The 24,087-nt window shown below is 42.3% G+C and overlaps 1 protein-coding gene across 1 annotated transcript; it reads left to right on the plus strand.

The window, feature by feature from the left end:
- Positions 1-228: 228 nt before the first annotated feature.
- Positions 229-23,812, plus strand: LOC136423826 (carbohydrate sulfotransferase 10-like). The gene is made up of 6 exons (XM_066412169.1): positions 229-637; positions 8,453-8,541; positions 15,294-15,562; positions 16,981-17,095; positions 18,062-18,211; positions 20,639-23,812. The coding sequence occupies exons 1-6, from the start codon at positions 406-408 to the stop codon at positions 20,942-20,944; spliced, it is 1,161 nt and encodes a 386-aa protein (XP_066268266.1). The 5' UTR covers positions 229-405; the 3' UTR covers positions 20,945-23,812.
- The last annotated feature ends 275 nt before the right edge of the window (positions 23,813-24,087 follow it).

The raw sequence follows: 24,087 nt of genomic DNA on the forward strand, positions 1-24,087 counted from the left end.
TCATAGTTGCAGGAAGCGGATATTTTTGTTTTTTTTCTGGGAACAGACCAAAATCAATGCGCGCGCGGACGTCATCCATAAAAATTACTTGGTGCAGCCTAATGGAAACCACATGTTCGCCCCCGTCTCCAGTGATGGTCATGTACCTGGGGTTACCCTCGCGTGTGCAGCCCAAATTATAGTAGGCGTGGTTTCTGTTATTACCCTCGCACAATTTGCTAAATGCCCATTATCACGCATCGCCCCTCCACCTGTAAACGAAAGGACCCGGTCACGACAACTCTACGGCATTAAACTGAAGGCGTTCGTATGTCAGTTGGGGATGTATTATACAAAATTCAGCTGCCTACTGACAGACTAGGTTGTGGTAACCTCTGTTGACGGTTAAATCTCGCTTTAGTTTCGATGAAAATCTTACGACAAAAGGGGGATCAATCGATGACGCTCCTCTCAGAAATGACATTCGGACCCACTGCAAAATGCCTAGCACTGCTGTCCATGTTTGCGTGGATTGTTGCCGTTTATTTCAGCGTCGGTGAAAGACCTGGAATGTCATGGAAAGCTCCCCCTCCACGAAGGAAAACCTTTCCAGTCCACGTGAATAACAAAAACGGAGGTCATCATTTAGACACAGCAGGTAGGTGCTGACAAAGATCGATACTTGGATAACCAGGCGGTCTGTATTCCAAACTATGCCGTGGCACACTATGGATTATGATCTTTGGGAAATAGGTCTAGCTGTATTCTAAAACGTTCTCAATTCCAAAATATTTCGTACCACGCAATGGGATAGCATTTTTGAGCGTTTTATGTTTTTTTAGACGGAATTTTATCAACTTCATGTTTGGGAGAACTAGGAAGCGTAACCACTTGCTATAATAGACCAGTCAGAATTTGTTACATTTGAAACTGTAACTGTCAATAAAAATGTCAACTCCTACAAAGCAGTTCATTAAAAATGTATCTGATGGAATATGCTGCCTAATACATTATTAATGCGATAAATTTATGGCTTGTCCTCTGTGTACAAAACACACACGTTATTTGGAAGTTGAAATACAACATCTGCACCCAGCAAAACAAAATTAACGAGATCGAAGACCCATATCCCCGTGAAAAATATGTTCTGCAAATTTCTTGTTTTTCTGAAGTTTGACTCTACAAAAAAGGGTTCTTCATAAGCATAATCTCTCCCTATATATATATATATATGTCCATCATGGGTCTCCTCTACCTAATTTACATATATCGTCGTAGTAAAGGCCATTTGATAACGTATCCTCATCGATCATGCAAATGACGTTCAGTTCTATATCATCTATATGCGATGATGGTCACCAGTCACCTACGTATGGTCCAAGTATGAAATTCCCATCATCTATCGGGAAGGAATAATAGCTATTTTCCATCAATTATGTATTCATTTGCATAGTTGCATAATTTGCATACAAGACTCAAGTATCGAAATCAATGGAAAATGTCTAGTAATGTTCTGCCCACGTTATATTACGTATGTGACATTCATCGGATCCTATGATGGAAATATAGCAGTCATAGAATTTTGTCGTTAATTATACAAAATCAAGCATTCCTTTTCATAACTTGCAATTGATATCGTACATCTTTGTCTTAACTACTAGTACTTGCATACCTAAAATCATGACACTCCGCGATTCCTTTTCGCTTTGAGTTTTTCGCTTTGAACGTTTTAAGACAGAAACTTCCATGCAGTCCCAAACTTAGCAGCTAGGTGTCCCAAACCAACAACACTTCTTCTTGACGTCCGAAGTTATCAGCTACAAAAAAGATCATGACCAAAGCGTGTCTCGGGCAAAATATACAAAGAATAACAGTGGAATGATGAACTATCTTAATGCTTTAACATAATTCATTAATGGAAACAGTTTTTTAAGAAATTGTTATTTCTGGTAATATTCACACTGCGCTGTCATTGGTCATCCGATATCACCTGATTATCCAAACACTATATAAGGCTAACGTGCCTTATATCTGTGGCCTTTTCATTCGGAGCAATCCCCAACACCGTGAGGAGCAGGCAGGCCTAGGTTCGCTAGCGAAGATCACGTGGCGAAGACGTAACGTGCGGAACTAGCTGACTAGCTGTGTCAGCTTCTAAGCTGCTCCGGAAAGGTTTGGGGTGTGCTGAGGGTAACATGTTGTGTACCTAGTGATTTTTGATCGAGATTTTGCGTGGTTTAGGCCTCCCGCGTGTGTATTTGTAATGTGCAGAGATTTTTGCACGTGGGGCGCCATGTTGTCTGTTCTTTTGTTTGGAGACATTTTGTTGTGTTTGGCGTTTTGTATGTGGGGTGGGATTTCTCCAGTGTTCGAGCTCGGCTCAGGGAGGGCGACTCGGGCAGGTTTTCCCAAAGCGCTCCACGACTTAGCCGATCTGCTTCGGGTGGCGGAGGCTTGCTCGGGTTGGGAAAATTTGATTGAGGAACTTGTCCTGACTTGTTTCTTGCTGTTATTATTAGTATGCCAACCCGGGCAAGGCAACGAGGGACAGATCCAGGCCACCACGGAGCAGCAGCAAGCAGCCCAGCAGGCAGATAACGTGGCGAAGACGTTACGTGCGGAATTAGCTTTTTCAGCTTCTAAGCTGCTCCGGAAAGGTTTGGGGTGCGCTGAGGGTAACATGTTGTACCTAGTGGTTTTTGGTTGAGATTTGGCGTGGTTTAGGCCTCCCGCGTGTGTATTGGTAATTCGTATTTGCACGTGGGCCGCCGTGGTGTCTGTTCTTTTGTTCGAAGATTTTGTGTTGTATTTGGCGTTTTGTATGTCGGGTGGGATTTCTCCAGTGTTCGAGCTCGGGTCAAGTTCTCCCAAAGCGTTCCACGAGATGCCCGTTCTGCGTCGAGTGGCGGAGGCTTGGTCGGTTTGGGGGAAGTTGATTAAGGAACTTGTCTTCACATTTTTCTTGTTTGTTAATATTAGTATGCCAACCCGGGCGAGGCAGCGAGGGACGGATCCAGCCGACGGTCGACGGTCACCACGGAGCAGCAGCAACAACACGCAGCCCAGCAGACCCAGCAACCTTGGAGGCAAGATCAGACCGATCAGGTCCAACGGAACAAACAGCCTTGAGCGGCGGGGCTAGCTCAGGCGGTAAGCGATGCAGTTTGTCTCGCTGTCATTTTCTAATTTTCGTGCGGTTGACCGTGGGTTACCTGTTCAAACGTGCATTTGAGTGTGATGTATGGTTTGAAGTCGTTGTATTCAGTCGTCGGTGGTGCTGGTAACCTTGTACAGCGGTCACTGATTTTAGCGAAGCCTGAGGGGCAAGCTTAATAGTATATTTTAGGCCCGATTTGCAAGAATTCCCAGAATTCCACAGGAATTTCAGGAATCCGTCCGGCCAACTCTGTGGATGCCCTCCTGTCACTTTTTCAAACTTGATACCTCATTAGCACGTCTGGCATCCAGGCACTCAGCTGTCGATGACAGATGACCTACTTTTACGTGGTGTCCGATTTCGTACTGTCCAGAGTGTGTCAGGGAGTTCACCGAATCTAGTATTCTAGCTTTGAAAAGGGTTTGCGCATCCCAGTTGATCTAGTATCACAAGAACGTGCTAAACATCATGCCTCCCACCAAAAAACTGTGAAAACCAAAACTTGAGGAGATCCAAGCATATAAAGAAAGGCAAAGTTTTAAACGGAACGATAAATAACTTGGGTTACCGCTTGGGTAGTCTACACTGAACGCCTTACGGGGAGGCGTGCGGTGTCGGAAAAACAACAGTAGCTCCTCGAAAACACATCCTACAGAGCTAGAATAACAACCAAAACGATCATAGGAGCCCCAGCATACCGATTTTCTATACTCCCGGCCTAGTTTCTCACCCCACCTATCCAACAATGCCAGAGAAAAAAGACACTACAACGGGAGTGTACTCCGGCCTTTCCACATATGCTAGGAACTCCTCGAGTTACATGGTGCCTTTCTATATCTGCTTGGCAGATGCCTTTCTAATTTCTAAGTGCGTTTTGCACAATATTATGGCAGAACTAAGATCTAGAGTGCTACGTTGGTACTTTCCTTACAGTGAAGTAAGATCAATCCAGACACCTTCGCTATGGCAATAATTTTTAATTGCCACACTTATTCGTTTTTGTTTTTCGTGGTTGAGCTGGACCCGCCAGTGTTGTTAGTAGTGAGGACTCATTTACAAATTGTTTGTGTCTCTTGTTTGCCGGATGCGCCATTTTGTGATAATGGTAGTGCCGGGTTGTCATATGTAAATTGTCAGGTGTGTGCGCAGGGGCGCCCGTACAGTTCATTGCACGTGGCGCATACTGTAGTTATTTTGTATGTAAATTGTGGGCTCTCGCGATGAGCGCCTGAGCCAAAATTTGCGGAGCCTTTAGTTGGTGTGCGCATATGAAAATTTTACATGTGGTCCGCGCTTATGAGGAGCAGGACATTGCAGAGCCCTGGGGGCAAGTACACTGAGAGAGTGTACGAATATGCAAATTCACATGTGGTCCGCGCTTATGAGGAGCAGGACATTGCAGAGCCCTGGGGACAAGTACACTGAGAGAGTGTACGAATATGCAAATTTACATGTGGTCCGCGCTTATGAGGAGCAGGACGTTGCTGAGCCCTGGGGGCAGGTACACTGAGAGCGTGTGCGAATATGCAAATTCACATGTGGTCCGCGCTTATGAGGAGCAGGACATTGCAGAGCCCTGGGGGCAAGTACACTGAGAGAGTGTACGAATATGCAAATTTACATGGGGTCCGCGCTTATGAGGAGCAGGACATTGCTGAGCCCTGGGGGCAGGTACACTGAGAGGGTGTGCGAATATGCAAATTCACATGTGGTCCGCGCTTATGAGGAGCAGGACATTGCAGAGCCCTGGGGGCAAGTACACTGAGAGAGTGTACGAATATGCAAATTTACATGGGGTCCGCGCTTATGAGGAGCAGGACATTGCAGAGCCCTGGGGGCAAGTACACTGAGAGAGTGTACAAATATGCAAATTCACATGTGGTCCGCGCTTATGAGGAGCAGGACATTGCAGAGCCCTGGGGGCAAGTACACTGAGAGAGTGTGCGAATATGCAGATTCATATGTGGTCCGCGCTTGTGAGGAGCAGGACATTGCTTCTGAAAAAGTGTGCGAACATGAAAATTCATATGCGGTCCGGGCTTATGAGGGCTGAGCTAGGACGAGGCATCCATGTGGTAACGAGAAATACGTTTGGGCGTGTTCAATCGGCGTTGCATTAGGTGGCTGTTGACTTCGCGCTGGGCGTGAAGACCGGAACTTGCAGTCGGTAAGTTTGTTCAGTGAGTGCACAAGGATGCTCAGTCACTGTGAGGCCGAGCTTAGTAAAGCAATAATGGAGTGCACGTGGCTGAGGTTTCCATGCAGTAACGAGATGTACAGTGGACATGTACAATAGGCGTCATTTTAAAGCGGTTTGGAGTTTTCGCGCGGGGTTTGAAGACCAGAACTTGCAACCTGGCACAGTGAGCGCAAAGGGTGTGCGGTAAAACTACACGTGTAACGACATGCACGTGAGTCATGTCCTTTAGACGTTACCATGGGCGAAGGTTGGGTCCTTGCGCGGGGCGTAAAGTCCAGAACTTGCAAACTGGCACGGTGAGCGCACAGAATGTGCGGCGGGTTTTCCTCGGGGTGACGACATGCACGTGGGTCTTGTCCATTAGACGTTAACAAGGGCTAAGTGGATCTTCGCGCGGGGTGTGAAGTCCAGAAGTTGCAACCTGACACAGTGAGCGCACAGTGTGTGCGGTAAGAATGCCACGTACTGGCGACGTACAGCGTTGGTCGCGTCCAGTAGACGTTACCAGAAGGCGGAATGGGTTTTCACGGGTCCGGAATCAGTTGTAACATGGCACAGTGAGTGGGCGAATTTTTCCTCAGTCGTGGGACTGAGCGTTAGCGAAGTGCACGTTAAACGTATATACTGGACGTCACGACATGGTGACAAGTGTTTGCTGGGCGTTTGCAGGGATGTCATTGATTTTAGGCATGGCGAGTTTGTCGGGCATGCATACAAGACAAGGCCTTACAATCCAGCAGTGCAAAATATTTATGCAGCAATGTGCATTTTCTCGGAAAACATCGCGGAGGTGGGAACAAATGTCATTGGCGATAGGGATTAGTTGGCATCAGAGTCGTATGTGCGAGAGACGCTTAGGACAAAGCTCGAGGCAAATGTGAACTGCCAAGGGCGATGGTTGTGCAATTTTACAAGGATCGATACGTCGTTGAGTGTGAGCAGATAGCCGTGACGTGGCATTAGTGCAGATGACGTTATTTGGCTGAGAGTGCATTAATGGCACCGTGCTGTTTCCGTGTCGCTGTAGGGCGCCGCGGCACTGGAAAGTCAGACAAGAAATGCGGGAAGGCATCTGGGGGCCAAGAAACGGAGTTTGGTGTTGAACGACATCATATACAGAGAGTCGTCCTCTATCGAAACCGGAGGTAGCTTAGGCAATGCTCCTTGGGCAATGCAAGAAGTGGGTTAGAGGCAAAATGTATGTCTGAATTATGTAATAGACGATACTTAACAACGTGGGTACGAACTGAGTACGCGGAGTACATGTACAGAGAGAGAGAGAGATGGAAAGTCGATAATAAGGTTCAGGTAGTAAGATCCCTGTTGGAAAATTTGACACAGTAGATGGTGCGTGTAAGTGTGGTAAGTGATGGTTAAATGGGCAAGTACAGATCGTGCGTTATTTTGTTTCCGTTTTGTATTGTGGTCTAGAGAAGACATTTGGCTGAATTGCCGTTTTGGGTGACGTTAATGCTGAATTAGTCTGTTGGACGTGGTAACCAGCGTGTTGATAACTCCATGTGCGGGTAGTTAAACTTTGTGCAGTATTTCTGTGTATTGAGTGGTGTTTTAACCGCGGTTAGGGCGGATGGAAAACATTTGCGATCGTGCGGAATAGATCGCTAATATGATGCTCTTGTATGTGTATGGTATTCGTTGTCAAGCGTATCAAAGTTTATTACAGAGCCGTGGAGTTTGGCAGAAGGCAAGATAACCAGTTGTTGGAGCCAAGCAGAAAGTTCATCGAACATTTGTTGTGTGATATGTATGGGTATAACAGGTTTTTGCAGATACCTGGGAGTAGTTTAATGCACCATAATGTTAGTATTGTGGACCGGTAAACGAATTATGAGTAACGGTCAGGTGGGTATACAGGTTGTACGAGACATCTTATGCCGGGTTCACCGACGTGACCCCATGTGCCGAGTGAAATCCAAGCGAGACAGAGTGAAGCAGGCGGTGGAGCTATATGGAGGAGACAATCTGTTGCCGGGATTGAATAAAGCTTTCTGGTCTCCAAAGTGTTAAAAGAGGAAATAGAAACGTAGGCCGTAGTTTGGCAGTGTTGAGACATTTGAGCTTACCTTTACATGTGGTGATCCTACCCCTCCCCCAGATATGGGTAGGGTATCAGCTGGAAGACGGTTGAGGTCGAAATAAAAGATAGATAATAAAATTTATGTTTCTTGTTCGCTTGATCAAATACGCCCTTGTGTCGTCTTTTAAATCATTAGCTCAGGGTTATTGAGTAATAAGCGAGCTTAGTTTAACTTTTAAGAGATAGTCTGGGGATTAGTTTGGGGGAGTAATGAGTGTGGGGATATACTTCCAGGTGTAAGTGTACGAAGGGATAGGGCAAATTGCCTTCTGCGGGGACTAGAAGAGGGACAGCGCGACGGAGGCACTGTCCCATAACTTATATTAGGATGATCCGATGATTGCGCAGTGTGGATAGTTAACTATTCACACTGCGCTGTCATTGGTCATCCGATATCACATGATTATCCAAACACTGTATAAGGCTAACGTGCCTTATAACTGTGGCCTTTTCATTCGGAGACATCCGCAACACCGGAGAGCGCGGTTAGGGCCGACCCTTCAGTATGGGTGCAAGAGGGGTGATTAGAACGGGATTAATAAGTTAGCTCCGGTTTTTCCCACCCACCCACCCTGATACACAAGAACTGCCTATCTGCGGGGACTCGGCTCTCTCCGCGCGACTTCGGCACTGTCCCATAACTTATATTAGGATGATCCGATGATTGCGCAGTGTGGATAGTAAACAGATGGTACAAAACTAAGTAACTAACTCATGTAGTCATGCTGGTCAATGAACGGCGAAAACAGACGCACACACACACGCACACACACACATACGTACACACACACACATACATACATACACACATACACATACATACACACACACATATATATACACACACATACATACACACACACACACACACACACATACACACACACACACACACACACACACACACACACACAAACATACAAGCACACCGAAAACAATACTTCCGCTCACAGAGGAAGCAATCAAAGATCCATACGAATTACAAACGATTCCTGGTTTTGCTGTTCCTCCTGCGCAGGTACCAGGCATCTGGCCCAAAGTGCACAGGTGAAGAGAATCGCCATTTTCAAGGTATTCTGCGGGAAGAAAGCCGGATCTCTTGCAGGGGTTAGTTACGCCAAGAAAGGGTTTGTCTGCATGCGTGTTTGTACATTGTGATGAACAACATATATCGAGAAGTCGTGAATGGATCTTAGTTTCTCGCCCCCATTGAAACCTATATCATTAAAGGCACCCAGAGCATATTATGAGGCTTGAAAACTGGAAATATTCTAGTTGCTGTAATCTTTATGAAATTGACATTTAATGCCACTGTTTACCACATTTGCGTGCGGATTTTTTATCAAAAGTGCTCAAAAGCGGCACAAAAATAAGCTACATGGTGATCTTTCACGCGCCTGGTGTAAATAGACCAATACCATAGCCCTGGCCACCTCCCGTCAAAACGTAGAAATGCAAAATTAAAACATTAAAAAAAGCAAATATTTGAGGGACATGCAGTGACTCTTTCATTGGTCGAACCGCTAATTGTGATGGACACTCAGGACCAGTCTATTAGGGCTTGGATTTTCTATCAGTTCTCACCACACAACGACATGTAATGGTATAGTGTTATTAAAACTAACTATGTGTAGGAAGGACTAGAAATTGGAGTTTTCTGATTCAAGTTTCAAGCCTCATAAAATGCTCTGGATGCTCTGTTTTTTTTCATCGACACCGCATTGAAAGGAAAAAAAAATTTCCCCGGAAACAACACCTATATAGAAAGGAAAATGTACTCTATCTCCTAACATATCTGATTTATAAGAAAATTCTAGTACTTGGAATCTCACAATTATAGTTTTCCCGAGGTATGTCGAAAGCTCATAGCAGTGACGTCATCGGCCAAGCCTCGGAGAGATACCCGGAAGCGAAGATCCGTCGACAAAGACTTACCGAAAACAACCTATAGGGGTTGAATTTTATACGATATGTGATCTAAATGCCCCACACTAATTTTTCACTAAGTAACCTGGAACAGAAAAGCCGCTAAAAAAACTTATTTCAAACTAGAAAGGCAGCATTTGCACGAGCAATTTATCGCCCATTTCCCTCCCCATGCATGCAAAAAGCGACTGTTCTAATGCAAGAATGGAGCATTCCAAGATATCTATTATAAAATAAGACCATGTAATGACCATTGTAAATATCAACGTGATCTAGGCTAAGTTTTTTTTCTGCAATGTTGGTATTTGAATAAAGAATTGAATTGAAGACCAGTCAGAAATGAATCTCTCCCAATTTGAAACCCTATGCATGGACAGGCTTTTCAGGGCACCCATGTTCATTCTCCTTCACTATGCAAAAAGCAACTCCGAAAATCATCCCATGGCAAAACAATCTGCCTAAAAGTGAACTATTGCAAAGTCATATTCCAGGCCCGAAACGGAACTTGTGTCCTCTATGAAAGAATAGATTACATGAACTAACATCCATTACCATAATACCGCCAAATCTAAAAAGCTTGTATGTTTTGTATCTATATGAATCACACTATATGCATGATATTCATAGATTGAACAGTTTTCAAGTAGGATTATGAACCCATCTATTGTTCGGTCCCAAACCGCGGTTCAAACTTTTGCACCCCTCCGCCGCAACTGGTGGGGACTCCACGTCGACACCATTTGTCTTTGCATGGGAGACGAAAATTAGTAATAAAGCTTTACTCAGGAACATATAAATCTTCAGTAATAAACAGTAAGAGAAAATGTCTATATTTGTATGGCACACTTGGGATTCTTCCATAACTGGATCGAATATTACCGCCGCCGGTCCTCACGAGAGAGATGCTCCTGATTCATGCCCAGCGGCATAGTAGACCTGCCGTCTCAACTTTAACCCTCAAGATATCAATTACGACAGGTGGTGGGCACGCCGGACTAGTTGCGATCTTAACGATCTTGATTTTTGGGCAAGACCAACAATTAATACGACCGTTACACTAGCAAGGAAGCCACCATTATGTGAACTGAACCATAGTAGAACGTCAGACGTAAGTTTTACGTCATAGCAGTTGTGACGGGCTACAGTTAAATGAAAAGTTTTAACACTTAACATCCGTTTTCGTGTGATCTTTTGTATACCCAGACATCTTTGTATATTTAGCAAACTCGGTGCCCCGAAAGAAAGGAACAACAGCTAATTTATAAAGGTGAATAACGACAAGATAATTGCCGAGTTTCTTCCTGGTGGTATTATGGAACCCGCTTCCGTGCGCACGCCCGTTCTCAGTGCATTTCCGCAACATCTTCGATTGCGACATTTCGTTTTTAGCGGATCAAGAGAGACGAAAAAAATACACATCATAAGTGGCAAAGGTAAGCTATAACATCGACATGTAAGCGGGAAAAAATGAGCTGCTCCTTTGCTAAATTATTATCACTTTAGAAATTGCCGTAAACGTGGCGGTATAATGGTAATGGATGTTACCATGCATAATGGACCATTCAGGAAACATCTCTATTAAAAAAATGAACATTTGTGTAATCACCCGTCCGAAATCAAATTCAAAACGTTCCCCCCCCCCCTTCAATAATTACGCGACCCTGCAAGACAACTATGCTGTCAACCAGGTGCGCCTGCACATGGGGGTTAGGGTCACTGACCTTTAGGTTGTATGGTACCAAAGACCAAAACGACAATTCGAGACAGCTTCCTTGACTCATTTCTAACCGCTCCGAGGCATGATTCCAAACGCTCCGAGGCATAATTCCAACCGCTCCGAGGCATGATTCCAACCGCTCCGAGGCATTTCCTTACGCGCTGCGACAGTTTCCTTACGCGCTGCGACAGTTTCCTTACGCGCTGCGACTGAAATTTCCTTGCGCGCTGCGACACAGTTTCCTTACGCGCTGCGACAGTTTCCTTACGCGCTGCGACAATTTCCTTACGCGCTGCGACAATTTCCTTACGCGCTGCGACTGAAATTTCCTTGCGCGCTGTGACACAGTTTCCTTACGCGCTGCGACACAGCGAAGACCCTTGCCCCCCACGCTCATACAGTGGACGATCCCTGGTGGGTCAGGGGTCACTACACCATTGGTGTTGTGAATGTGAACTGCGTCCTTCCCTAAAAGTACTGTATCAGGGTATTTTTTCATAAAGGTAACATTACGATGACGCGTTTAATGGTGCGCTACCATGGTGTTACGTCACCGTGTGTCATATGTATTTACTGTTGCTACAACCGTGACAGTAATACGGACGGAACCGGCTTGGCTCTTTGTTTAAATTATGATATTAAAGTTCAAGAGACCCCAAACTTGACACTGTCAGTAGTACAGACTATTTATATAGATATATCATATGAGTAGACGGTGTACTTGAATGGATCAGTAAGGGGGCATCCTTCTCGTAGTTGCTAGCTCTTCTTTTATACATTGTGTATGGATTTTGTTTGTCTGTTATTTCAGATTCTCGACCTGAAATAAACTGACCTGTCTCGCAGGATAATCCTACCATGACAGAAGGTCAAGTTGGTCACGGTTTTTAGTCCTTTCAGCATATCGCATGAGCTAGTGATGAAAGGTCATACATGGCCAACAGACTACTAGTAACAGATTGCTCCTCTAGAGGTATACGTATTGACTAATCCCGTTTGGACATGATAGCATTTCCATAAAATTCCATTTTATTCATGGCCAGGGCTATTGACAGGATGTCCCTGTGAACAAGACTTTTGCATTATCGACCGTGTGTTTTTGTCAATAAGAATTATTTGGCCACTATTGATATGATGTCCACGATCCTATCAGCCCTACCCCAACCCATTATATACAACCATAACCATGAGTATGATCTTGTCACATGGGGCAAGAAATAAGTAAACTTATTAGGGTGCTTCAAGTTTATTTGAACGGTGACATTACGATGACGCGTGACCTTTCGACATCTAACGTTAAATCGCCGTGTGTTACACTTATAATCATCTCCAACTCCAAGCAGAGGTTTCGGTCTAGTAAGTAACGTTAGGAGTGTCCGGGATTTGTAACGTTCTCTCCCTTAACGTTAAAAATCCCGGACACTCATATAATCTACTCGACCGAAACCTCTGCTTTGAGAATATTACTGCGGTAACGAGGTCTCTATTCAACCGCCTTGGTTACAGATATAGTTCATTTGCTGTGAGTAGTGAGTAGGCGTTGCACTTGGGATCGGAGGGGGCATAGTACCTCTAGGTCTACGAACTTTAAAATTTGGTTACGTTCAGATGGTACGTTGGACTACTTAATTCTGATATGCTGTAGTTCTTTTCCTCTTACTATGTTTAAATGTGCATATTACACAACATTGTTTTGTAGTGAAAGCGTGTGTGTGTGGGGGGGGGGCTCTCAACGACAGGCAGATTTCTGGCGGCTTTCGCTGTGTCGCAGCGCGTAAGGAAACTGTGTCGCAGCGCGCAAGGAAATTTCAGTCGCAGCGCGTAAGGAAATTGTCGCAGCGCAAATGTGGGCCTAATCTGCATACTTAATGAGAAACCATCTATAGTTCCACACTGCAAAATGACGGCAATTTCATACATTTGATAATTTGTGGCATCGGGAAATTATGTGAATGTGAACATCGTTGAAGCAAATTAGGCTAATACGGGCCTCATTTGAATCATTGATGATAAATATTAGCATAACCTTCTTTGTTAAGATAATTTGTTAAGCTCATACTTTGGACATGTTATATTTTAAGACAATCAACTGGTATGATTTAGAATTGATGAGAGACACTCCTAATATGTCAGTCATAAAGGTTAAAATCATTTGGCGAAGGTATGAGGTCGTGGAACTCTAGTTGTTAATGTTAATGTCAACGTCCCGACACGGGATGTTTCCTAAGGTGGGAAACTTTGGACACTTTGTGTGCACTATTGTGCGCACTGGTGTCCAATCTTGGTGACACAGGGGTAGAAAATTCGTGTACATAGCGAGGAAATGCCAGGTTTCACCATAGTGTCCAAGCTTGCAAACTTGTGGAAATCTTTGTTTCCATGCAGTGTTAAAATAAGAAAAACACCATGTGTGTCGAAGGATACCACCAGAAAAGTTTTGAACCTTCTCAATCGCATATAACTTCAGTAGGACACAACAATAACAACACAAGGATGGGAGCCAGGTAGTAGTGAAGTTGTGTCTGCACCTGTCAGAGTACTAGTAGTGTCCCTAATTAAATTGACTATTTCTACCAATCAGGTTGAGCTTGATAAATCCGTGTGTACGTTACAACGAGCTCTCGCATTGGCTGACCGAATTAGTCCACCTTGCCAGATGACTAAAGATGTGACCTAAAGGTCAGTGACCCCATATGAGGAAAATAGCCGATCTTCTCCCAAAAATACCCTCTAAAATCGTATTTCGAAGTGTTCTATGCCAAAAGTGCGTATGGGATTCTTAGAATATTTGTTCAATGTACCCCCATAGCAAATCTCAGGTCATTTGGATCTATTTCCAGAGCACAGGAGGCCAAAATGTACGTTTTTGGTCAGAAAAACCTCAATAAAATCACTTTCAAGGTCAATATCGAAAAAAATGAAGAAAAGGTCCCATGGTATTTACCCACTCTACATGTATAACAAATTTCAGCTCAGTTGGTCCAGGGACGACCGAGCTGCGTCGACAGTAAGATTTGACAAGAGAAAGAAACCTTACGAACACAGTACGTTGCGCCCAACAGTATGTTGGGCTCAACATAACAATATGTACCGTCCATACATAGTATGGGCGATACATAAATATTTGGGACTACCGTGGAACCCTGGTCGCGGAAGAACTGGGATGTGCACCGTTAATGACATTTATTCTACCAAAAATAATGATGGTATGTGGGTAACTTAGGTGTCGGCAAAGGGCAATTTCGATAAGGGCTCCTAGTGGCGTTCCATGGTATTGAAAGGAAACGAGATATCGCTGTTTTTCTGTCTTGATAGATAGTTTACTGGCGTGCGGATAGGTTTGGACCCTGTATGAGCTTCTTTCTAAAACGGGACTTTCGTTACTACTTCAAGAACGGAGCGAAAGATTTTGGCATGTAGCTATAGGCGGCTCAGACCCCGTTCACACTCATTTTTTTCAATCGCGATTGAAGTATAATCGCGATTGTTCGATCCGATCGCGATTGAACACAAAGAAACTTTTGCGTTCACACTGCTTTTCGCCAAGTGGATTAAAGTACGCCGTGATCCGATCGCGATTGAAGCACGATTGAAGCATGCTATCGGCGATCATCTGGTAAATGTTGTTGTTGTCCTTGTTTTGTGTCTATTTTTCCGCTAGACATTGCCACTTGGTGCGGTAAATGTCCCTCTTTCGGTGACATTTCCCCAGTTTAGCCTGCACCTCCTCTCTCCCCCAGATTGCGATGAGGACCCTGGTCTCCTCATCGCGCCATCTGCCACCAGCTGAAGTTGCTGACGGAGTTTTATTCTTCTTCTTGGGCATTGTTGACGATGAAAAGTTGTTGTTGTTGTAAAAGAGCGATCTGACGTGCGGCTTGGGTTTGTTTTCCCGCGCGATGCGAACTATGACCCCACGTACCCGCATGTACATGACCTCCCACCCCCGAAACCAGCCGAAATCTCCGCCGATCGCGATGGAATGAATCGTAGTTGTGTTCACACTCAAAATTTGATAGGATTGGATTGGATCCGATCGCGATTAATCCAATACAATTGAAAGCTAAAGGTGTGAATTAGACCAATATTTTGCAAAGAGGTCTGAGGAATTCGAACTCAAGATTGTGTATGATTATTCGATCGACCAAGAATAATTTGCACACCAGACGACATAGGCACCACAATCGTGTTATTGTTGCTTCTTATGTTTTTTCAGGAGTTCCCGTCGCAAAAATACATCAAGCAACTAATCGTTATCGACAAGATCAAAACCATTTACTGTTACATCCCTAAGACAGGATGTACAACAACAAAATTTGTATTGTACAATCTCCAACATAACGCCAATGAGAGCGATGTAGATCACGAACTGGGATGGATTCACAAACAAGACTTCAGATTGCTGAAACACTACAGTAAGAAAGAAGCTGACATGCGTCTTGCGACATACAATAAACTCATTGTCGTCCGCGACCCCTTGGAAAGGTTTGTCTCACACATTCTCCCTGGGTATGTGTGTGTGTGTGTGTGTGTGTGTGTGTGTGTGTGTGTGTGTGTGTGTGTGTGTGTGTGTGTGTGTGTGTGTGTGTGTGTGTGTGTGTGTGTGTGTATGCATGTGTGTGTGTGTGTGTGTGTGTGTGTGTGTGCATGTATGTGCGTGTGTGTGGCTATTTGTGTTTGGTGTTTGTGTGTGTATGTGTTTGTGTATGTACCGCGTGTGTGTCGCGTGCGTGTGTGTCGCGCATGTGTGTGTATGTATGTGTGTGCTCGCACGCACAGAAGCATAAGAAGATATCTTTTACTGCTTGTAGGCAAGATATAATTCAATGTGCATGACGACATAAGACAAATCTCTCTCTAGCTGTTACTGTAAAAGAATATCAAATGTTAGATAGCCCACTGCGTAAGCCAAATACTGTAGGTGGATGCCTACTCCTTTATCTTATTAGATAGTGCCTTTACATTTCTTGCTTCCATAATACATATATGAGTTTCATTTGAAAGTTCTTGCCCGAGGACTAAATGAAAGAGCATAAAGAGACTTGACGTACGTAGAGCAATCACAAAACTCAGAATTGGCTGTCACAAATTAAGAATAGAAGCCGGGAAGTTCCGAAATATCCCAATCGACCGAAGGGTTTGTCCATTTTGTCCAGAGTTAATTGAACACTAATTAACTGATTTTATGTCTGAAATACACTGATGTAAGTAATTCACTACACAATGGACGTAGATAGCAAATTTAAGTACATATTGATCTGTAATGTATGCATAGGAAAATATATAAAAGAATTTCTAGACGTCAGAAATTATTCCAATGATTGTAAAAGCTCATGATCCCATCCTATACTTGATTCTTTATTTCTTTATTTCGGGTATAAAAACAAACCCATAGGAACATAATACATATTTAAAAGAGTTATAGGCTTAACACAAACACCAAATTACATACAAATTCAAAGAGGTTTAAAAGAAAACTAGATGCACAATAGGCCGTAAACATTACAGAAATATGAGTTCCTGTAGTAGGCGTCAGATACTAACAGGCTCCTGATCGAACGATTCTCTGAAAAGCGTAATCTATTTAAGAAAGAATGGCATACCCTCCATCGCCTAGAATCGAAAGTGTCGGTTAAGAAGTGTACAAACATTCCACTAGCATTGCACCGTCGTGGCAGATTCATAATAATACGGAAGCAACGCTCTTGTATTAGATAGATTAGCCATATAAAACTGTAGTTTTAAAGTACCAGTAGCTGCTATACGTTGTAGCATGTAAAATTCTTGTGAAATAAAGTTATATACATAAAAAGTATACATTTAGTGCAACATAACAATGTTGCATATTTGCAATGATAATTCTTGGAAATTTGACATGATGTGTTAATTTTCTTACTTTTCAGGCTAGCGTCTGCCTGGCTTGATAAATTTGTCCACAACCCACACCGCTTCTCATACATAAGGAGGTTGCAGCGGAAAACATTAAAAAAGAACTGGACAAAAACGACAACAAAGAGGGTAAGGATCTTCGTCCTGAGATTGAAGAATGGCCAGTATGATAATTCTAAAATCATGAAGGAGCATGATTTTCTAAAATCCATAAGGGTGTATGATTTTCTATAATGTAGAAAATATTATGGATTTAGAAATTTAGAAGAGAGTGTTTAATCCAAAATTTAGAAGAATAAAACCTGGACGATAGCACATTATTTTAGAATTAAGAAAGTAGCATGATATTGTGAAATTTAGAAGAGATTATACGCATATTATTTTAATTTGGCTGCTTTTTTCATAAAGATACAAAAGGCACATCTAATCTGAATTTTATAACCTCCTTACAAACTGTGCGTGTACGTCTGTCCGTATGTCTGTGTTTCCACAAATTTGTGGTCAGAAATAAATCAATGGGTTAAGATTAAATTTAGTGTGTTGTAAAGACGAGGGTAAAGGTTGATTTTGGGGCCCTTGTGTGTGACCTTGGTACTGCAGCAGAACTTCAGGTTTTGTACCTTTGATCCTGGACATCCTATGGCGACGGATAGCTTTTAATGCAAGGAAGAAGTGAGGTGGCTCTGCCCCCCTGCAACTTTTTCTAGAACTGCAGGGGCGTTTTCATTAAAATATTTCACGGATGATAAAATAACAAAGAAACAACGTATTTCAATAATATTCGATACGCAAATTATGACGTAATTTGAATAATAAATGTGAAAATCTTTGATTATGGTGTTTTCCATAATTCGACTTACATGTAACATATGCAATGCAGGTGGAACATTTACAGATACCAGTTATGCAAACTAGGGCATTCATAATTAATGTGAAAGTGTTAAAATTCATATAAGAAGTGAATGTCGGGCATTCCATACATGTGACCTGTATAAGGTAGTAAAAGGTGTACCTAACCATTCCTAGATTTATGTAGATATAGAAGCTATATCCTTGAAATATGAGATCTACGAACTGTTGTTGCTTATGTTTCAGTCCGGATCCTGGAACAGACGAGGATCCGAGGGGATTACAAGTGTCGTCCAATCACCAGTTCCCTTCCGAGACTTTATCAGGAGTGTTATTGACAACATCTATCCAAATGCACACTGGGAACCGTTCTTCAGTCTGTGTGCTCCCTGTCAGGTACTTCCCGCACATCACTTACAAAATGGTTTGGTTTCAGTCATCTCGAAACTGAAAGGACGTATCTAGTATTCCTTAGGCCATACTGCCCCACATCTATCATTGCCATATTTTGAGACATAGATATAAACAATACAGCTATATATACATACCCACCATTTTGTAAGGGGGTGAGTTACTAGTAGTTGTTCTGGCCTTGACCCCGATGGAGTGTCCCTTACGAGTTCGTTAGTTGCAGTATATAAACTACGCACAAAAAGTTCGGAAACTTAACTTTGGTCGATCATATCTCCGTTGTTTCTTGATCAATTTCAATGATTTATATGTCATTGAAAAGCTTTTGTGATTTTATTTCCCATGATACTTAACTTATTATTGTTGTAAATTAATACAACGAGCACCAGACCTGCTTATGCGAGCGAGTTTCATAAAAAAAGTGCCCAAATTACCTTACTAATGTAAAACGCTCAATTCAGTATTTTGTCTTCTGCTGGTAGCACGTGGCTTTTGTACGAGGGTAATATGGAACTTGAATCAACAAAACACATTAATATGAAAGCCAAGTGTAGTCTTCATCCAAAGAAAAAATGCGTAAAGGAGCCTCAGTTATGATGAGGGTGGCTTAATACTGAGTACACACGCCAAGGGCTGTCACCACAGCCCGGCACATCCTCCTCATGCTTGTCATCAGTTTTGTTACGCGGTCCCTGGCTATTCTTCCACAAGGAGTCGTCGCAGGTCGACCAGTGTTGCTCTGTTGATCACAACTGCTTGCACAGCTCGCCCAAGCTGATCAGTGATCACAGAGTCTGAGACTGTGTTCAATTGTGTTGAGATCTGGGCTGCAGGAGGGGCATTCTATCCTCTGTATTCCTGCATACTGGAGGTGGTCTGAAATGACTCTCATTCTGTATGGACGTGCACTTTCATCTTGCAGAATGGCACCCAGTCTCATAATCATATTGCAGAGGTAAGGATCTTGGAAATGTGACTGGATGGAGGAAGCTGTCTCTTTATCGACACATCGAAGTTGCTTAGGATGATTAGCCTGTTTTTTTCCGCTGGCAGTTAGCGTTGTACTGCCTCACACTATAACACTGACCCCAACAAACAGTCAGTCAATCTGTGCAACAGTCAGCATAGGGTTCTCCTCGCCGCCCCAACACTTTCTTTTACCCATCCAACAGTCGAAGTAAACCTTCTCTTATCTGTAGCTGTGAACATAACATTTCACCACACACTGTTCCATTCACGATTTGGACGACACCACCACTAATGGGTTTGGCGCTGCGCTAGGTGTTTGACACTATTATGGAAATTTGGGCACTTTTTTTCTACAACCCACTCGTGTAAGCAGGCCTGGTGCTCACTCCATCAGATTGCAATTATAATGAGTAGGGTATCATAGGAAAGGAAATTACACAGGCTTTCCAACGATACATAATACATTGAAATTGATAAAAAAAACAATGGAAATATGATCAATCAAAGTAAAGTTTCCAAACTTTTTGTGCGTAGTTTAGTTGCTATGTACGCTCAACCGAATGAAGACACCGGAGCGTGCTGCGTTGAAAGACGTCTGTATTCGTTCGCTTCTCTGAGTTTTATATCCATATTTATACGTTTCCTTGCCGCATACACATCATCTATTTCTAATAAAAAGTTACATTGTCCTCAAACTTAGTCATGATGATGCATTCGATGACGTATGTCCTTACAAGTAATGGATCATCGATTGACCGTACCCAAATATGGTGAGATGGTCAGCCAGGCATTGCACCTCCTGCGCCGGGCAGGGTTCATTGAGGGTCATTTCTCAGGGTGACTCCTCAGAACGCCTACTCTTTCCCAAAAAGTAAAAGGGGAGGTGGTGACTACTACAGCTTCATTGAGATGTTTTATTGAGAATTCCTTTTAAACATTGGGTGAGTTGAATTTTCGTAGAGAAAACATTGACAATTGAGCTGCGTTTAGAGGTGAGGGTGTCCACCTTTGAGCTTAAATGTGACCTGCTCAAATACAGACAACCACGTCCTTCTGGTTCACATCACCATCTTCGATACTGCTCAGCCCGCCTTTCGGCGGATTATTAGCAGCTGCGCAAGTGTTAGTAACAGGTGCAAACAGAGGGTAGAAGGGGGTAGACAAGGACATGTGCAAGAACTGGACAAGTGAAACTTTTAGTGTTGTGAGTAATTTAATATTTACATATATACAAGGACGGGGGGCAGCTCAATGCAGCGAAGCCCGTCCCAGCTCAGCTTTGAACTGGGTTTACGTGTTAAAGAAATCATCAACAAATATTCCACAATGTTCTTTCAGATTCTACGACATAGGGGGCACCAGAAATACACACAGCTCGGCTTCTTCCAAGCCCCGGCCACACATAGGTTCCTAACACCTTACAGTACCTTTCTATTTCTATAGGTTAAATACGACTTCATCGCCCATACGGACACCCTAGCAGCAGACTTTCGCCTGTTCTTCCACAAGATTGGTGCTGTAGTGAAGGACAGCATTCTCCCGAGACAATACCCCACACGGGGTAAAGCTGGCTTAGGGAACATCTTTCGAGAAGTCCCGACGGAGGACATACGTCGTATCGGAGAAATCTACAAACCGGATTTCGACATGTTTGGATACTCGTTTGACGCAGACCATGCGCTAATCGAGCACGGGCGGATGAAGGCATTGAATGTCTCAGTTCAACAATCAGGCGATATCCAAGTTTGATCATCGCTAAAAGGCTTGTTTTTTTTTCAGAAAGATCTGTTGGAATATATTTTTTACATAACGATAAAGAGGGTAATCAAATGGGTTGTAGTGATTAGAATAGAATAGAATAGAATAGAATAGAAATGTTACTATTATTACATACCTGAAAAATTACCTTTTCGTAGTAAGATGATTGTGTGATGCAAAGACTAATCCCAAATGTGTAGTCCCAAATGAGTTGTTTTGTCACGACACTGATTGTTAAGAAAGGGATTGTCAATAAGTTGAATTGTTTTAAAGTTCCTAATCATTTTGTCTGTTACCATAGCAGACTGTGAAAATGTAAAACTGAAAACGTTGGAAATAAAGGTCATAATTTAAACGTTCCATACACATTTCATTAGACGCATGATAAAGAAAATATTGTTTGAGTTTTGAAAATGTTACCATGCACGAATAGTTTTTGGGAAACAGTCGTAGTTTGAAAATCAATTTTAGACTACAATTCGACAACCTCATACCTCCATGAAATGTTTAGAGCTTTTGTAAATTTGCAAATGACTTATACATTTACATAATTTATGCATGGTTCACCATCAACTAACATACTTATGTCATGAGTATAAAATTTCCATCATTTATCATTAAGTGGTTGTGCCATTTGGTATTAGTTATGCAAATCAGTTTCTCATTTGCATGTTTGACATCTCTTTATGTTCCACGGTTCCACCTGACATAGATTACATGTGTTACATCTATTGAAGTCCAGTTATGGAAAACAATTGAATCACATAGAATTTCCTGGTAAATTACGTAGATTAACGAATCATGGTCAGATGCTACATTGACTATAGCTATGATACGAAGGGTACATGTAAAGCTTTTCATGAATTGTTGTTTGCTGACAAAACAGAACCGCCAAATGTAGAGCAAAAATTTGGAGACCTCATACATCAGTATTACCTGCATGTGACGTATGTAGTAAAGGATATTGGACAGCATCTTTCAAGGCAAAGTGCCCCGAAATAGTTCGACATGTACTGACAATGCTGCGATATCGGTAACGAAACGAAACAGTTGACTTAATCGAAAAATACCCTTTCCCAGCCACACAGGTCATTTTCTCTCAGCGGTACAACATTTCTTTACGCCTAATTTTGATGGAAATCATTTGCAGTAACTTAAGATTTGTGCCAATAGACATGCTCGAAATTCTTGTCACAGTGCGCACACGCAAAATGAATTGATTTCAAACCTACGTCCTAGGTTGAAATATCAATATCAATTGTATACTTTTGGCCAACGTGAAAAAGTAATCATACCACACACAGCAAGACATGCATTTTCGTCAAAGTGGGACATACATTTATTTCCTAGGACCTACATTATGTGTGAATATACATAGAAACATTGCCTCCAATATCCGCACAGGTGTAAAATATATGAAGTATTCAATATCACAATTCTTTTTACGGGAATAACGATCAACATCTTTAAATTCATATTCCATTTTGAATGTTACAAAAAAGTGATATACATGTACATAGCTTACATCATGTGTCATCAATAATAGTCTTTCAAACGTTGTCCTCTGACAAGAAGGTAATTCAATGAGCATTGTCGGGTACAATCTTCCATCTTTGACCATCCTGGGTACAACTTTTTTGCGGTCAGCATAACGTAGAACAAGATGTTCTAAATGAACTTATACTTATCAAAAACTGACACACATGTGACATTAAAGAGGTTGATTTTTGTGGAGGTGGGGAATGAAGGGCTTCTCCAGATCCTTTCAAGTTTCCGGCCCATGCAAGTGCCTTTCGCCTCGAGAGATCGTCCTTAAAGGAGTCCTTAAGTCCAGAGGGGGGAGTTATATTCCAATAGATGATAATTTTAGGAAGAAAAAATGAATACTTTTTACAGTATACGATTAAGTACCCACTAGTTACGTGCGCATCAAAAAGCATTCAGTATTCTACCAAATTCCCCAGGTGACCCTCTATTTTCTGATTAATTTAATCAAACAACCTTAGCCTATGGCTTATTACAATGTGCCTGACAAGGCCTGACAAAAGTTAGATTACAAAAAGAATGTCAGGGTGGTTAAGAAAAACTCGTCTTGCTTTTTGTTCTTTTATATCTTATCAACAATTGGCCTTCTTATTGTGCTTAACCACCCTCATTTATGCCAAAAATATTCACGGTTAAAGATGTATGTTTACACATACGGAATACATGGGTAGGGTCTGCACGGGTATAGCGAGTATCATATTGTTTTAAAAAACACACCTTGTGTAATTCACCACAAACAGAATTCTTTAAAAAGACGGCTGATTATGTATTCATTGATACATAATCTAATGGAAAATAACACCGCCTTCTGGAGTTTAGGACTCCTTTAAGACCACAGCAAGTAAATTTTATGGATGACATAAAATTTACCCTCATTATACCGAAAACGGGGCAATATGTTGTCTGTTCCATTGCAAAAACGTTCTAGATGCCGTAAACAGCATTTGCACATGTAGGAATGGTAACAATTATTGTGTATCCAAGCTTAAATAAGATTGTTCCTCGTCACCAACTTGCAGGAGGACACAGTGCAGCCCTCATACCAAACTTGTTATTGGAAGTCTGTAATTGGTGTGCTATTTATTGATGTTGATTGTACATTATACAACAATGAGATGAATATCCCCTTTAATTGTATACAAGATAAGCGAGAAGAAATTGAACCTGTACATAGCGGTATTAATCAGTCTTTAGATGTATTTAGATATAACGTTTTGTTATTACAGTGACTTTAACTTTACTTCTGCTTTTCACCTAGACCTGTACTTAGCTCATCAGAGCATAAACGTGCAATAAAGGTCTTTCATTCATTCATTCATTCAGTCATTCATTATTATCAACAAAATATAATCCGATGTGTTTTTCTTGAATGAAGTGAAGTACTAACAAATCCGATAACAGGGTCAGATGAAGTAACTAATGTCATGCAGTTTAAGTATATATACCATTGTCTAGATGTCTGTCTGTTGAAGACAGAATCAAAAGACGGGGGATTTCTAAGACACGGAAATTTCTCAGACAGTCAGGACAGTAATACACCTTTCTCACGCGGCGGACATGATAGGCAAACAAACAAAAATTATTTACAG

This window comes from Branchiostoma lanceolatum, chromosome 18 (genome assembly GCF_035083965.1).
Source record: "Branchiostoma lanceolatum isolate klBraLanc5 chromosome 18, klBraLanc5.hap2, whole genome shotgun sequence".
NCBI classification, from domain to species: domain Eukaryota; kingdom Metazoa; phylum Chordata; class Leptocardii; order Amphioxiformes; family Branchiostomatidae; genus Branchiostoma; species Branchiostoma lanceolatum.